At 36.3% G+C, this 18801-nt stretch overlaps 1 protein-coding gene across 2 annotated transcripts in view; it reads right to left on the bottom strand.

Moving 5' to 3' along the window:
* Positions 1-5247: 5247 nt before the first annotated feature.
* Positions 5248-18801, bottom strand: part of LOC132760472 (MAM domain-containing glycosylphosphatidylinositol anchor protein 2-like) — a 28249-nt gene continuing 14695 nt past the window's right edge. The window contains exons 1-7 of one of the 2 annotated variants that reach the window (XM_060752446.1): positions 12091-12169; positions 11346-11442; positions 8860-9029; positions 8209-8389; positions 7596-7708; positions 6394-6555; positions 5248-5351 (exon numbers count right to left, since the gene is read on the bottom strand). In XM_060752446.1, the coding sequence (XP_060608429.1) occupies positions 6394-6555; positions 7596-7708; positions 8209-8389; positions 8860-9029; positions 11346-11442; positions 12091-12102 (735 nt within the window). In that variant the 5' untranslated portion in view covers positions 12103-12169 and the 3' untranslated portion in view covers positions 5248-5351. Of the gene's footprint in view, positions 5352-6391; positions 6556-7595; positions 7709-8208; positions 8390-8859; positions 9030-11345; positions 11443-12090; positions 12170-18801 lie in introns of those variants that run through there. The other variant, XM_060752444.1, reaches the window with a different exon arrangement.

The following is an 18801-nucleotide window of genomic DNA, read 5'->3' on the forward strand; positions in this document are numbered from 1 at the left end:
AGCTGACTTGTTCAAGTTATCATTTTTTTATTATTGTTTGTAAAAAAACACTTTTTAAATGTATTCCGTCCTTCTAGAATCAAATGCAGATGACTGTGTACCTTCATTTGTTAATTTTTACAGATAATGATATTTCCCCACAAATATGTACATAACAAAGCTACTGGCACTTACGTTTAGAAAACATGTACACCATTTTTCCTTTGCATGCGAGCTGCATGCTGTATATCTCATTTGACTGATGATCTAGTGTTTAACTTAACAAAACAAGTTGAATCATTGTTTTCGATTCTATTGTATGTCTTACATAAAGTACAGTTTCTTCGTTGATAAGTAAACGGTGTGAATTACATAATAATACCCCCACAAACAAGGTTTGAAGGGTAAAGTGGAGTCAGCTTGTAAGTCTTCTTCGTGGTTTGAGAGTTGAGAATGAATTATTGTTATCAAACTTGTCATATAACATCCTAATATAGAAACACCGATTGTTATTGCTTTTAGACGGTGGGTTAACTGCAGTAAGAACCCGTTAAATGGCCTATCACCGGGGGTTGTGTTAGCATTTATGCATTCTCTAAGGCTATCACCACTTGTTAGCTTGCAATAAGAACGCTCTAAAAGGCCTATCACCGTGGGTTGTGTGAGCTTTACTTCATTCCTTGAGGCTATCAGCGTGGGTAACCTTGCGATAAAAATCCAATAAAAGGCCAATCATAGTGGGTTGTGTGAGCTTTGATGCACTCTATGACACTATCACTGGGTTAACGTTCGATAAAAACCATTTTAAAAGCTTATCACTGTTGGCTAACTTAAGAAAAGTTTAAAGACCCTCATATTTTATCAACCCGGTTTATGTGACTTTACTTCATTCCCTGAGACTACAACCGTTGTTCTAATTGCGATAAGAACCCTCTAAAATGCCTATCAACGTCAGTTGTGTGTTTTACTGCATTCCTTGAGGCTTTAACCATGGGAAAACTTGCAATAGGAACCATCTAAAAGTCCTATCAATGTGGGTTGTATGACATTCTCTTTATTCCCTGACGCTATCACCATAGGTTAACTTGAGATAGAACCCTTTTAAAGGCCTATAGCCGGGGTTGTTTCAGCTTCACTGCATTCCTGAGGCTATCAACGTGAGTCAACGTGTGATAAGAACTCTTTATAGGGCCTATAACCAGGGTTTATTTGACATTTACTGCATTCCCTGAAGCTATCACCTTGGGTCAACTTGCTATCAGAACGCTCTAAAAGCCTACCAACGTGGGTTGTGTGAGTAAACTGTATATCCTGATGCTATCACCGTTGGTTTACTTGCGATAAGAACCCTCTTAAAGGGTTTTCACCGTGGTTTATGTGAGCTTTACTGCATTCACTGAGGCTATAACTGACGGTTTAATTACGATATGAACCCTCTAATAGGCCTATCAGCGATGGTTGTGTAAGAATTTCTGCATTTCCTGAGACCATAACCGTTTGTTTAATTCCGATAAAAATCCTCTAAAAGGCCAAAAACCTTGGGTTGTGTGTGTTTACTGCATTCCTGGAGACTATAACAGTTGGTTTAATAGAAATAAGAACCCTCTAAAAGACCTATGACCGTGGGTTGTTTGAGTTTTTCTTTATTCCCTGACGCTGACACAATGGGTCAACTTGCGATAAGAACATTTTAAAACGCCTATTATCGTGGGTTGTTTGGGCTTGACTGCATTCCCTGAAGCTATCACCTTGGGTCATCTTGCGAAAGGCACGCTCTAAAAGGCCTATCACCGTGGGTTGTAATAGCTTAACTGCATTCCTTGAAGCTATCAGCGTGGGTTTCCGTGCGACATGAACCCTCTAAAAGACCTATCACCGAGGGTATTGTGAGCTTTACTGCATTCCCTTGAGGCTATGTGTGGGTCAACTTGCGACAAGATCCTTTTAAAAAAGCCTATCACAGGGGTTGTTTGAGCTTTATTGCATTCCCTGAAGCTATTACCGCGGATCAACATCCGATAAGACGCTCTAAAATCGCCGTGGTTTAAATGAGCTTGACTGCATTCCTTGAAGCAATCTGCTTGGGTAACTTTGCGATATGAACCCTCTAAAAGTCCAATCACCTTGGTTTTGTGAGTTTCACTGCATTCTCTGAGGCTATTATCTTCGGTTTACTTGCGATAAGAACCGTAGGTTGTGTGTGTAAACTGCATTCCCTAAGGCTATAACCGTGGGTTAACTTGCAATAGGAACCTTCTAAATTGCCTATCAACGAGGGCTGTGTGAGATTTACTGCATTCTGTGAGACTAGTCGTTGGTTTTATTGCGATAAGAAACCTTTTAAAGACCGTGTATGAGTGTTTCTTTATTCCCTGACGCTATTACCATGGGTTAACTTGAGATAGAACCCTTAAAAAGGCCTATCACCTGGGTTGTTTGAGCTTTACTACATTCCTTGAGGCTTTAAACGTTGGAAAACTTGCAATAAAACCCTTTAAATGCTTATCAACGGGGTTTGTTTGAACGTTTAAGAATTTTCTGAACCTATAACCGTTTGTAGGCTTGCGATAAAGACGCTCTAAAAGGCCTTTCATCGTTGATATGAGCAGTACTTCATTTTTTTGAAGTTCTCAGCGTGAGTAGCCTTGCGATATGAACCCTCTATTGTTTGTTTGTTTGTTTGTTTCAATTTACGCCTTTTCCCAACGGTATTCCAGTCATATAGGCGGGTAGTTTCCTAACCATCGTTCCTGGAGAGTGACACCAGTACTAGACTACCTTCCTCCGCGCTAAACTACCAAAGCATCTATCGCGGATCGAAACCATGCCAGAGAGGGAACTGGATTAGAAGTCATCGACTTTAACCCCTCGACCACGGGGCGGTTAGATATTTGTGGGTTAACTTGCGATAGGTACCCTCTTAAAGGCGGGTTGAGTCAGATTTACTGCATTTCCTGAGACCATTACCGTTAGTTTAATTGCGATAGGAACCCTCTAAAAGGCCTATCACAGAGGACTGTGGTGTGTGTTTACTGCATTCCCTGAAGCTATAACTGTGGGTTCACTTGCGATAGAACCCTCTAGTTATCCTTTTAACGTGGCTTGTGTGAGCTTTACTCTTCATTTCCTGAGGCAATCACCTTGATTAATTTGCGATAAGAACCCTTTGAAAAGCCTATCACCGTGGGTTGTGTAAGTTTTTCTTTATTCCCTGACGCTAACACCATGGGTTAATTTAAGATATACTTTATTAAAGGCTTTTAAACGGGGGTTATATGAGCTTAACTGCATTCCTTGAAGCTACCACCATGGGTTTCCTTGCAATATGAACCCTCTAAAATGTCTATCACTGTGGTTGGTGTAAGCTTTACTTTATTTCTTCATTTCCTCAGGCACTCACCTTAATTAATTTGCGATAAGAACCCTTTGCAAAGCCTATCGCCGTGGATTTTCTTTAATTCCTGACGCTAACACCATTGGTTAAGTTGAGATATACTCTATTAAAGGCATTTAACGGGGGTTTACTGCATTCATTGAAGCTACCGTCATGGGTTTCCTTGCGATATGAACCCTCTGTAATGCATATCAGCGTGGGTTGTGTGAGCTTGACTGCTTTCCTTGAATCTATCACCATTGGTCAACTTGCGATAAGAACGCTTTACAAGGTCGATCACCGTAGATTATATGAGCTTTACTGCATTCCTTAAAACTATCAGCGTGGGTAACCTTGCGATATGAACCTTCTAAAAGGCCCATCACCTTGGGTTAAGTGTTTGTTAAATTTCGATAGGAACCCTCTAAAAGACTTATCACCGTGGGTTGCATTAGATGAGTCTATAACAGCGGGTTTCCTTGCGATATGAACCCTCTTAAGGTCTCATCAACGTGGGTTGTGTGATCTTTACTGCATTCCCTGAGACTATAACCGCGGGTCTACTTACGATAAGAATCCTTTATAAGGCCTGTCACCGCGGGTTGTGTGAGCTTGACTGCATTCCATGGAGCTATCACCGTGGGCCGGCTATTATTTATAATAACTTTATCCGAATTTGACGGAAAGGGCCGAGAGGATGCGATTGTGCGTGCACCGTACGTACCGGTACCTGAATATTATATTAGACAAACGTGCAAACTGTTGAGCATTTGTTTCGATTACAATTTAAAACAGTTATGCATAAAAGTAACACGCAATTGACTGATTGATAACATTCAGTTCAATTTCGTATGCTTCAAAGCACATTGTATGCCTTACTGCATCGCCAAATATCTGTGATTCTTATGTCACAGGGTCATTTGTCACTATATATATATATACCTTACCATAATTATATCCTATATGGCATATAGTGCATTTCTTATAAATATATTCTTCCTTGTCCATCCACTCTTCATCTCGTATTTACCCAATATCCTGATATCATTCCTCATATATCATACACTAACTATAGTAACTAAACTATGGTGACAGGCTTCAAATTTACGCTCATAATTTATCGCCAGGCATGCGCACAGCAGATTTGAAATACAGTTGTTGTCTTCAAATTTTCGCTCATAATTTACCGCCAGGCATGCGCACGGCAGATTTGAAATACCGTTGTTGAAGTGAAAACGTAACTCCTATCTTTGTGATTCTTTATTTATTATTTGGCTGTCTCTGTGTGCTTTGCAGTCCCAACACAGAAGAGAACATACAGAATCATTCATCAATATAGAACGCTTAATAGCCCACTGAGTTGGTTCAGAATGAGCTTTTCGGATAGTTGATCGTCCGTCCACATTTAGTTTTTGACCACTAGACTGTTTTGCCTCAATTTGTCAAATTGATACTTACCGATTTTTCTTTTTCCTGTACACTGTATTAATTTTTCGTTTAAGTAATGTCGTATTTTTGAACCGGAGCATTCGCATAACAATGTTTGTAGACTAGTTCTGCCCATTGATTGGCTCTTTTGCTGGGGTTTACTTATTGTGACGGCAGAAAAAGGGAAAGCGATAGAAATATCATATTTAGATGCTCGTTCATTGGTTACTTTTCTCTGGGGTTTCATATTGTGACAACAGGAAACGTGTTTTTATGTTTGACTATGATACAAAAAAGAAAGCACATCAAAACACTCGGCAATCTGATTAATACTCGGGGGCTACGCCCCCTCGTACAAATCAGAAAGCCCCGTGTTTCGATGCTCTTTTTATTACCTAATACGTAAAATTTGATGCCGCCAGCAATTATGATCAACACTTAAGAGGTCTAATGACCTTCTCAAATAATCAACTGACTATTTTAGTTTACAATTTTATTTTCAAATGTTTACAGTACCGTAACTTTACAACAAAAATAAAAGAAAGTCCAGGAGAGGAAGTATGAAATCTACCTGAAAAATTAGGAATAAACAGTTAATTGAGAATATAATTTCAAACTATAAATGAAACAAGATCTATAATCTAATTTAAGGCTAACCCTGATAATCAGAAATAAAACCAACCTAAAACTTAAAAAGAAAATTATACCCTACACAAAAAATGAAAAATAAACCTAGAAATTAGAAAGGATTTCAGTAAAATGTTGTTTAAATAAATGATCTAGTATAGAGTTAACATAAGTATTATTTTTAATAAGGGGAAGCGAAACAAGCTTCCCCTGTAAAAACTCTGATATGACGCCCCAGAATAATAAGATTGTAGTGTATCACCGGTCCATTGGTGACGACTGGGACGAGTAAGTAAAAGGCCCAAAATGCCTCAGAAATAAATTAAGTTTTACGTCTTAAGAAAGGGCAAACATGAATTTTATAATGTTTAAATAAAGGCTTTAGAGAATGTTTGATGCTTGTTACCCCGAAGAAAGTACAATAAATTTGACATAATTTTTCATAAAAGTAGCAAAATGTAAACAAAGTAGTATTTTGACTTACATAAAAAGTTCTTATTAACTATAAGTGAAGTTGCTGCCAATAAGCAACAAATAAAAAAATGGTTCAAGTAATTGGTCAATGAGTAACTTTTTGGATATTATAAAAGTACACCAAAATTAAAAAAAAATGTTATGTGAAATAAAACAAAAAAACATTTCTAAGGCATAATGGGTCTTTTAGAGAAGGATCACTGGTTCAGAGGTTATGACATGGACTAATTAGGTAGGAGTGTATCACCGTTCCAGCGGTTACATCTCGTACAAGAAGGTCATCGGTATATCGTGATAACGTCTCGGAGTTGTAAGTTATCACCGATCTCCTGTTATTGCAGTCTGGTAAGAAAGGAGTTGATAACCAGTGCAGTAATAAGGCCCCGGCCTCGTAAAATATATGTGGTAATACCCGTACCAGAAATTTAGGAATAACACAGGTCCAAGACTAGTAAGTTATTAATATTCAAAATTACTGGTGATTGCAAGACTAAGAACATAATCAATCACACCTAGGGAATGTGTACTTCAGACACCGTGCTTCCTGCTGTGTTGGCTGCCTTACAATACCAGCTGCCATCATGGTCTACAGGGTTGTAATGCGACACAACCAGTGTCGATTTATAGGCCTCTTCTCGAAACTGGACACCCGGAGGGATACCATGGCTTCTAGGCTAAACAAAAATTACAAATTTTATCATAATAAATGCATGATTATTTAAATGGGAGAGAAATGGAATCACTAAAGAAAGTCCAAAACGGCCAAATTGAAAATGTTGGGGCCTTGGTTTGATTGAGCATGTTGATGGACGGTACTGTTAAGTGCACACTACTTATTCAATGCTCAAAAATGTTTGTCTATAATGAAGCAACTGAATTAAAAAAAAAACTTCACTGAGGTACATAATTATAATTATGAAATTTGAAAATTATACAAAGATCAAATGGACCATTTCAAATTGAAAACAATCTGCAAGAGGTAATTAAGACATATATATATATATATATATATACTTAGTAGAATTAAATCGAAAATTATTTATGTGTGCGTGCGCGTGTGCATGCGTGCGTGTGGATCTTAGTCGGGTCTGAGTAAAAAGCGTTTTGGGGTAATTTGCACAATAAAAATGATCGTTCTGGAAAAACGGGTAGAGAGAATTACCTGAAATTTTGCACACACGTTACTGATCTAGACTTAACTCCAATGATAAATAAATCTTAGAAAAATAGTATGATTTACATCATGTCGAAATACCTCAGTGAAAATCTACTTACTATAATGAATTATATGAGCCGCGCCATGACAAAACCAACATAGTGCGTTTGCGACCAGCATGGATCCAGACCAGCCTGCGCATCCGCGCAGTCTGATCAGGATCCATGCTGTTCGCTTACAAACCGTATAAGCAGTAGAGAAACTGATAGCGAACAGCATGGATCCTGATTAGACTGCGCGGAGGCGCAGGCTGGTCTGGATCCATGCTGATCGCAAACGCACTATGTTGGCTTTGTCGTGACGCGGCTCATTTATATATTTATTTTCTTTCCAATTCGTGTTCAATTCTTGTTCAAATGATCATGATTAGTAATACTAACAATATGTTGTAGAGTAACATGGTATTTTCAAATTAAAAAAAAATATTTGGTAAGAATCAATGAAAATAGACATAAAAATATTTTTTAACTTAGAATATATATAATATTTCAAACCTACCGATTTCGGAACAAAGTCCCATTGTATATGTGGAGCAGGATATCCAGTTACTTGACATTGTAAAGAAAAACTTGAAGCTACTGGTGGTTTTAAGATGTTCACAGTGGGCTTCTCTGATGTATAAAATGTACCAAAAATATCTTTACTATCATTTGAATATCGATTATGTCGTAGACTACTTGGAAAACAAGGAGATGATTATTAGAAAAAGACAGTATTTACAAGTATGTCTGAGATATTAAAATTGTGATGGTTTTATTTTGGGTAACGTTATAATCTGAATACCCATTTGATTTTGCAGAATACTATTGATCTTTGACTTGTATACAGTTGAATCCACTTATAACGCACTCGCTTATAACGAATTATCGTTTATAGCGAATTAAATCTGAAGTCACCGGCCGATTCCTTCTTTATTTTGTAATAAATCATATCGCTTAATACGTACTTGCTTAAAACGAATTATATACATTTTGTATATAATTATATTTATAGAAATGATAGATTCTTGGTATTATGTTAAAATGTACTGATAATAATTTGGTTTTATCCAACTGTATACGGGTTCACCGTTATGTGAGGATTTTGTTGTTTTATTTTATTGTAACAGTACCTGCAAGTATTCCGATAAAATGAGATTGTTCTGCTGTATATCCGTTGAGTGTTGCCGCACATGTGTACGTTCCAAATGTTGACTCTGTCAAGTTTTTAATATGTAGAATATCTAAACCAGACCCTCCTCCCGTTTGTCCAGATATAAGCTGCTCGGTAACACCCATCGGCATAGAAAATGTCTGCACGAGAAAAAAATAAACCTGCGTAAGTTAATTTAGTTTTAATTTATACAAATTTATTTTAGGTCGATTGTGTTATAAGCTTATTGAAACACTCTCGAATCCGTTTCTTGAACACCAGTATTAAGCAATGAATGTCTAGTTTCTTGCTTAAGGAAACAACGGCGTGCCCCACACGGTTTGAACCCACTCGGACAACAATCCTTAGATTACTAGTTCGACGCATTAACCACTCGGCCATGCCGCCACTCTGTGTCAGTTAAAAGTAGCTCGAGTTTCATAGATCTAACAGTCGTACAGAAATACATAGTCAGTAATTAAATGTCTTACGGTCTATGGAGTTTTTATTTATAAATTACGCATTAAATGCAGTTTAAACTGGAAGACTTTAATACTTGTATATCCAAAACCTGTTAGAACAATTGTTTTACTACACAAAGTCATTACACATGGTGCTTTATTTTATTTACCCCGTTGAATTTCCACCTATATGAATCAGCAGCAGGGTTTGTGACACAAGCAATCTGTGTTTCCTTCCAGAAGTGATCTTTATCAGGTCCATTTATCTGTACGGCAAGTGTCGGCACCGTCGTTCTTGTCGCCGCTGATGTTACGAGTTTATGTGCACCCCTAGTAGTTTCTGCAGGCATTCAATATGTTTAATATATTCAGATGAAGCCGCTTTACCGACTCCGTAAAACGACAAGACATGACGTTTAAAAATGGAACGTCATTTTAACTGTTTGTTTGTTTCATTTTACGCCTTTTCCCAATAGTATTTCAGTCATATAGGCGGGTAGTTTCCTTACCATCGTTCCTGGAGAGTTACACCAGTACAATGTACTAGACTACCTTCCTCCGTGCTAAACTACCAAAGCATCTCCAGGGGATCGAACCAACGCCAGGGAGGTAACTGGATTAGAAGTCATCGACTCTAACCCCTCGACCACGGAGGCGGTCTCATTTTAACTAAAGAGGTAAAATCAACATGTCTATTTATTTTTCGTAGTTTTACGTTATCTAAACGCCGTTTCCCAGCTTCATCAAATGAAATCGACGTAACCTAACTTCGTTTCTTTTTTATTCAACATTTTCAATAAATTAAACAATGAAACTGCGCTAATTAAATATCCTCTATATACTTAATGAAACATAATGTAATACGTGGGGCGTCCATCTCACATTTCTGAATAAATGTTTTTATTACCTGATACCTTATATAACTGTAATTTGTTATTATTTACTGTTTTCTGAAATTCTAAAAACGTCAACGTTCGCGAACTGTTGACCGGTCAATAGTTTCGACGGTTTCCCTCGCGTGCACTGACGTCATTGACGTTACAGAGGATTCCCACTTGAAGCGTACATCGATCTTGGTCATAAACCAGACGTGACGTGACTTAGTTAAAATATTAAGTTTAATTATTAACAAAATATTATGTGCAAAACTATTTTCTTCTTTCTTTTTTTCTTCTGTAAGTACTGTTAAAACAGTAGTTGATCAGGTAATAAAACAGTTATTTCATGCGTGATTTGGGAACAGTCAAACAGTTGTCCCTCGGTGTGGGGCTATAGTGTTTTGAACTATTGCCCTCGGCCTACGGCCTTGGACAATAATTCAAAACACTACTCCCTCCACCTCGGGCCAACAGTTTGACTGTTCCCAAATCACATATGAAATAACTGTATACTGTTAGAGCATGTATGGTTAGACAGTGAAACTGTTTTGTTGAAGATATACAGATGATTTATAATGGTAACGGAACTATAAGCCACGTATATAGAATGTCACGATTACATAATAACAAGAGCAATCAGTGTCACATGTGATCACATGTTGTCGCCTCATGATAGCCTATTGCGTGTAGCAGGAGACACAAAATCATTAACAGGCCAAAACGCGTTTTTAAAAGGACCATAACTCAGGCCAAAATCAGTCTACCGAACAAATCATAATAATATGTGCAAGTAAATGAGCTGCAGATCGGTCATGTTTTTATTGAAATATTTCATTGAAATAACAATAGTGATCCGGACAAGCTTTGAAAAGAAAAGAAAAGAACATAATTATATTGGCCATAATACTGAAAAAACAACAACAACATAAAACCGGAAAATGCTGACGATATTCACAACAAGATTTGGTACTGATCATTCTTGTAAAGTTTAGATTAAATATCACCAGTCCTTTCTGGTGTAGTCCGGACAAGATTCTGTGTAGCTGGCAACACAAAAAGCACCTGTTTATTGAAGGGACATAACTTAGCCCTAAATCATCTATCCGGAAAACCCGTGTAATGTGCGCGCAAGTATTTAAGCTACAAATCAATCCTGTAAAGTTTCATTGAAATTGCATTAGTCACGGGGGTGGAACCCCATATGGATCTCCAAATTGAGCATCGGTAAAACATATATGTGAATCTCCGCTGCTCCAAATGTGAGCTTTCACTCAATATGTCAAGAAAAAAAAAGGCCAGGAGGGTAGAAACACATTTCGATTTTCTTGAAAAAAAAGCTTTGAATTTTATATAAATGTTTTTAAATCTGAAAAATTTTCCTGTGTTTGACCTTTTTTCTTCTTCACATATCGAGTAAAAGCTCACATCTGGAGCAGAGGAAGTTCACATATATTTTTTACCGATGCTCAATTTTGAGATAGAAACCTGTGTAAGTGGTATAAGAAAAATTACCGGACAAGATTAAAAATAAAATTCATTGAAGGGCCATAACTCAGACAAAAATCGTTGAACCAAAAGTGCCGATGATATGATACGAGACTTAGTACTGATCATTCATGTAAAGCTTGGATGAAAGTGCACCAATATTTTCGTAGGAGTAGTCCGGACAAGTTTTATCACGGATAGAAATACAACGGAGAAGTGATCCCTATATGTCACCACTTCTCTGTAGAAGCGACAAAACAACAACAACAACAATGACAACAGCTGATACATACGTGACCAGTGATCACAGGCATCATAATTACATAGGTCAGTGTCATTACAACAAGCTACACACGAAGATTGGAACGCATTCTTCAATGCTCGACATTGCTGAAGAAAGAACATATTATAATTAAATAGAAGACTTTTAGGGAAAGTGATATATTGGGAACTGATACGCGTTTTTTTGTCTTTCATTTTAAAGCCACATTATGCCCCAAAAATGTTTTTTTTATTATTTTAATTTTTCAAAATCTTTTAATTCTTTGTGTCCTCTTTTAGTTTCCACACAGTTACTCAATGGTTAATTACTTGAACCATCTTTTGCTTCTATTCTATGGCAATTAGTAAAAATACATCGATTAAGCATTTTGTAAGGAAGACAAAATACTTCTTTGTTTGCATTTTTCTACTTTAGAACAGACAATTTCACATTCAGCACTACTTTCTTCGGGTAATAAGTATCTTAAATCATGTACATGCTATAAAACCGTTATTAAAACGTTATAAACGTAATATGTTGCCCTTAATAAAGAATGGGAAAAGATATTCATTTCTGTGACTAAATATGCCTTTAACCGAAGCTGTTTCCCGAATATTTTTTATAAATTTTATCGACATCAAAAATAAACTTTGTGCCAAAACCTACAATTACAGTTTGAATTTACCACCTCTGTTTTGTCCATTAATTTCAATATGAAATAGAACGCTGTCATAAGGCATTTTTTTATTGAATTTAATTTTGTATTTAATTATTACCAAGGACCCCATACATCCAAAGTCATACTGAACGCTGTAAGTGGCAATGTTCCGGTTTAGTCCCTTGTGTACATAACAAAACTGAAAAAGTGAAATGAAAAATAGCTGATCAATTCAGATTTCAGTACCATAGTGTCTTAATCATTTATATTAAAATGATGTTAAAAAATCATTTGTCACATAAGTAAAATAATCGTTTGAAAAAAGTAAGATTGTGTAAAAAGAAAATTGAAATAAAATAATTTGAATGAAATACCCATGCGTCAAAATAACAAATTCTTATGTTAGTTAAACAACAATGTATCTTAGTAGCAAAATTTTAATGATTGTTGATTATATAGTTAAATAATTTTGTGTCATAATTTCAAAATAATTATGATAGTTAAACGTGCCATGATAACAAAATATTTTTGATAGTTTAACGTGTCATGATAACAAAATATTTTTGATAGTTAAATAACTTCGTGTCATAATAGCAAAATGTAAGTGATAGTTAAATAAATTACATAAAAAGATTTCAAATATCAACATTGTATTGTAAATAATAAGAATGAATGTCAAACAAAAGACAAAACTACAAAGATGTAACATCATCATGCGTTTGTAGAAGTACATTTGGCACCTGCCCACATTTTGATAAACTGTTTTACTGAACATTTTGTCTCATATAAGTATGACCAACTATAAAAAGAACAGATGATCATCATTCTCAAACATTGAGGACTATAGAAAAGCCGATGTTCAACACTCTCTACCCCTTTTCCGCTGGCCCATTATCACCTTGTAATTACATTATCAAGAATCATTGTTTGTATCAAAATGTAGAAAATAGATGTCACAAATGTGATTCTATGACTCAATCTGGAAACAAACTTCACCATAAGTACCAGAGGTGATTGGTTGACCTGTCGTGACTAACTCTGGTGGGTTGGTGCTAACGAAGGCCGTTTTTGTTGTCGTCAGTCAGGAAGTTGATGTCTTGACAGTATTGTCGTCTGCTTTACCACCAACGAACGAAGAGTTGGCTACTAGGAAGATTCTGCTTGAAAAAGACGTCACCGATGTGACTACCGTAGTGGACCGGCAAGGATGCTATAATTTCGGACATATGGCTATTCCGGCGCTGAGTATAAATAAACCTTAATACAACAACAACATTGACGATACATTTATTCTGTGGCATGCTATATCTGCTATTGTATAATAAACGATCCCTAATTTTATATACTCATATTTTGTTTTGTACCCACCTCATCCTTACCACATTCGCTTATTTGTTCACAATCTTTTGGATCTTGCGCATCTCTACAGGACAGACATCTTAGATTTGTTCCTGGATCTAAAAAAATGTACCTTATCATTTCTTGTCTATAATTCGCTATTTTAATTTTGTGTCTGCCTAATTTGATTTTCTCTGTGTATCAGCCCAAATAAAAACATACGGTTCATAATTACTGAAAAATACTCGACATTACTGAGAAATACTCTAATATATGGTTGGACATTACTTAGAAATACTCGGATATATATGGTTAAATATCATTTAAAAATATCGGATACATGAAACATCATTGAAGAATACTCTGGTATAGGGGAACAAAATAAATTTGACATTATGAGGGATTTCGTGCCTTAACTTAAAACAAAGACAGAGACAATTTTATTGTTTTTAGTAAATTTGATATCAAAGAATCAAATCAATGTACTCTAAATATAAACTCTAATTATAAATTCAGCAAGTATTAATTGATGAGCATGGTTTAGAATAAAGTAAATTATCTTACGTGAGGTGCAAAGATCTTTGTTACAACCATCCGCTTTGTCACAACACTGAGTACATAGATGAAAGTCATCATTCGATGCACGTGTCATTTTTCCACGTGCCTGTATTTCATTTGATCCGATTAGGGCAGATGAATCATTATACGTGTTTCTTCTGCCAACAGGAATGACAGAAGTCTGGCTTCCGAGGCAGACCTATAAATGGCTAATATTGAATCATAACTTATTCATTCGTTCATATGGCTCACTCTTATGTGATAAACTTACGACGTAATTTACGAAGCACAACATTATAGCGCATCAGTTCTGAGGACCCCTTTGGCAGCCGTTAAGCAGTTAATCTGGTCTACAACTTAATGATTATCCCAAACGACAAGACTTCGACTATTATTTCCCGTGGCATAAACCTGACACACATGTCATGGTTCACTGCAGAGCCACTTTTGGCTGAGGGGTTGACTTTAAGGGTTGAAACACCATTCTTGCAGCCAGTGTTTATCCCTGCGTGATCTAAATTGGTTTTAATGACTGAAGTCTATGCATATCTTCGCCCCAGCAGTTGAGGTGATTTTGAGCTCTGGTGTACAAAATCAACTTTTCTGTTTCGACGCCATATGACCTGCTATAGTAAATTGTGTTGGTGCCAAAGAAAACCAAACAAAACAAGCAAACATTGAAGGGCCACTATCTTGATCTACAACACAATAATTTTCCTGTGACCCATTTGGTTCGAGGGGAACTAGAAAGTGATCTGGCATTTAAGATATATAAAAACAACATATATATACATGTTTAATACATTTATCAGTATGACCTACAAAATAGAAACTCAAGTCACCTTAAAGGGATTCTCAGGCAAATTAATGACAAAATATTAAATGATCTAATGAACGAAAATCATCACGCTAAATGGCATTTTTAAAAATTCAGCATGAACCTCTGTATTGAATTTTATATATTTTTAGTTTAAAGAGTAAATATATATTCATATATGTTGAACGAAATTTAGATGCCGACAGAATCATCGACTAGTTTTAAAACAAGTTTTGTGACTTGAATAAACCCTGGAAGTTACAATAACAGATACTGTGGATATTGTATGATTGACACAAGTTTAGGTAATTCATTTGGCATGTTCTTTAATGTTTCCAAATTTCACTGTGACAACTACTGTGAAATTTTAACGCTCTGACCTGACACACGCGGGTCAGGTTAGAAAACCACCATTTAATACTTTATAATGAGTTGTTTCTGTGACTGCCTAAGATATTCATTTTGAGGACATTTACAGAATAATGAATGCAAAATTCAAAACTAAGAAATGAAAGTTTTGCCTGTGTCTCCCTTTAAGAACAGAAAGTACACCTGAAATATTAACCTGCGTTTAAAGGAGTATGATTCATGGTAATTTTTAAAATGTATAAAATGTAAAATATTGTCTAATAAACCAAGAAAGTTATTTACACATTGTAAATGACACATACAATCTACGACAATTACCACCAAATAGTTAAGAATATGCAAACTAAGCCCTTACTGCGTTACTCACGCAGAAGAAATATTGTGCTTTTTTGCAAAATCAGTCAATAATTGCATATAACAAGTAGAAACATTTCTTGAATTGTAGATATATTTCTTTTTCATAAAATCTGCATACCGTATTCTATAAAGGATTGATTTCCTTGAAATATATGGTCGCTCATTTGAAGGCATTCGGCTTTAATGAATTAATTCATATTCGAGTAACCTATCCATTTAAAGAATGGCTTTTCTCGCATATCAAGCTGGCGTTTCGGTTAGTTCTATCAATGCTTTAATAGGACGTGCACGAGTTTCCATAGTCATTGCACGGTTACATCTTGAATATGCTTTATGAAATCGTGTCTACAGGTTTTGTTTGTGAGAACTTTGGTTTTTTTTTCTCAAGGTAAATTCTACTTACATTTCTATCAACACAGCCGAGTTTGTAGAATTGATTCCCATTCGTCCCAAGTTTATGTTGAACATAACACATCTGCAAAGAGAACCACTCAAATAACAATCGCATCGTTCGGTCATTTCCGTTAGTTTTCGGAAATAGCCTCGAACACAATGGTAAGACTGCACAGAATGGTTAACCTACGCTAAGAAACTAAATATTTATGTAAACAAATGTTAATTTAGTATGTTGACTAAGGTAATTCAATATATTGGGTTCTTCACCATTCTAAACATTTAGGTTTTGTCCCTATTCTATGTCAATAAACATTTCAAATAAATCAGTATACCTCATTAGAACTGCATGTCAAAATCCGACTACAGAACTTTGGGTCGGCCACGTTGTCACATGACATACATTGAAGGGCCTCAATTGTTGTTATAGACAACACCAATGCCAGACAACTGTAGATTGAAACTGAATGTAAAAGAAAATTGATCTGGACTTTTCTACATGGTCTTTTATAATACTGCACGTTTATTGGATAATCGTGATGTTTATACAGTTTTATATACACGGCTGCTGTCAATATTCTAAGAAATCTCATTTTTTACTCAAATAATAAAAATAAATAAATAAAAGAAGTTTGCTGTATTATAAATACGTTATAAATATTCAGTTTATATGACCGTATAAAACCCTTTATCTGTGTAGCGACTCGTGTTATATTTCGATGGTCGATATGAATGGCGATTACCTAAAATGATCAAACTGGACGACGTTTACGTTCATATGAATGGCGGTAACTAACGTCGTCCATATGAATGAAATGGCGTTATCGTGTCATGTTCCATATGAATGACGTTTTCTTACAATGATCCATATGAATGGAGTTTACTTACCATGGTCCATACCATGGCGTTTTATTAAAATTACCTATAAACAGTCCGTTTACTTAACGTGGTCCATATGAATGGCGTGGTCCATAATTTGATCAATATGAATGGCGTTTACATAATATGGACCATATTAATATGAATGACGTTTCCCGACTTATAACTCACGCGATTGGTGTTTACTTACAATTGTCCATATATATTGTCCTGTAGATGATTGCAAGTAGATACTAATCTTGAGTTACTGTCTCCTGTTGGGAAAAAGGTAAAAAAATAGATAAGCAGAGATGAGCGATATCTTTGGACGCTTGAAAATATCACGATATCTTTGGACGCTTGCTGAAATCACGATCACAAAATAGAGAAATACAGTTTTTTTCTGCCGATTCTTACATTTTTCATTCATTACTGTACATACGGTGTAAAGAGATGAACGAGACGTTTCAAAGAGCATTTTGGTGGGTAAAATGCGAGATTTTGGCATTTAAAAATTTAAGCACATTGACCTGTATATACCGGGATACGGTATTAAGTGTGGTTCTCCACTCACTTATGTTAATGATAAATCTTAGTAAAGTTCTGATGACTGGAACATGGTGTGTGAGCTCTGGGTAACTTGGCAACAAGGCAAAAATAATGCAAGTACACCGTAGAACATTTTAAATGCTTAAGTTTTTTTGTTCATTTGCGCAAAAAAAAACCCGACATAATTGTGTAACCAGAATTCCGACACATGGTTATGTCTGCGAGTAATCCTTTTATTGGTGTTAATATCTTTATAAATACATTTTTGTGAAGCATGGTATATATAGCATTTAGTCTGAAACAAGAATATGTATAATAGAATGGGTATTTACTATTAATAACACTTATTCCTACCTAGTATATATGTAGAAAATTAAGTCCGTATCTCCAACTACAAACTGATTACTTATCTATAATCAAATGACCATTTAAAATCCTTATCTATATAAAATAGTACATGTACATGTGTATTTCAAATATTTTGTGATACTGACTACAGTTTCGCTATCCTTTATATCACAGATTAAGCTTACTGTAGCGGATAGTTTATATGACAGATTCGGCGTAATGTAGCGGATCGTGCGTTTATATGCCATATTAGGGACGTTTATATGACAGATTAAGCTTAAAGTAGCGGGTCGTTTAAGTGACAGATTCAGCTTACAGTAGCGCGCCGTTTATATCACAGATTCAGCTTACTTCAGCGGATGTTTATATGACAGATCCAGCTTACTCTAGCGGGCCGTTTATATGACAGATTCAGCTTACTTTAGCGGGTCGTTTATATGACAGATTCAGCTTACTCTAGCGGGCCGTTTATATGACAGAATCAGCAAACTGTAACGGGCCGTTTATATGACAGATTCAGCTTACAGTAGCGCGCCGTTTATATGGCAGATTCAGCTTACTCTAGCGGGCCGATTATAGGACAGATTCAGCTTACTTTAGCGGGTCGTTTATATGACAGATTCAGCTTACTCTAGCGGGCCGTTTATATGACAGATTCAGCTTACTCTAGCGGGCCGTTTATATGACAGATCCAGCTTACAGTAGCGCGCCGTTTATATGACAGATCCAGCTTACTCTAGCGGGCCGATTATATGACAGATTCAGCTTACTCTAGCGGACCGTTTATATGACAGATCCAGCTTACTCTAGCGGGCCGTTTATATGACAGATCCAGCTTACTCTAGCGGGCCGATTATAGGACAGATTCAGCTTACTTTAGCGGATCGTTTATATGACAGATTCAGCTTACTCTAGCGGACCGTTTATATGACAGATTCAGCTTACAGTAGCGGGCCGTTTATATGACAGATTCAGCTTACTCTAGCGGGCCGTTTATATGACAGATTCAGCTTACAGTAGCGCGCCGTTTATATGACAGATCCAGCTTACTCTAGCGGGCCGATTATATGACAGATTCAGCTTACTCTAGCGGGCCGTTTATATGACAGATCCAGCTTACTCTAGCGGGCCGATTATAGGACAGATTCAGCTTACTTTAGCGGTCGTTTATATGACAGATTCAGCTTACTCTAGCGGGCCGTTTATATGACAGATTCAGCTTACAGTAGCGGGACGTTTATA

Source organism: Ruditapes philippinarum, unplaced genomic scaffold (assembly GCF_026571515.1).
Source record: "Ruditapes philippinarum isolate M1 unplaced genomic scaffold, ASM2657151v2 ctg2951_1_1_1_1, whole genome shotgun sequence".
In the NCBI taxonomy this organism is placed as follows: Eukaryota; Metazoa; Mollusca; class Bivalvia; order Venerida; family Veneridae; genus Ruditapes; species Ruditapes philippinarum.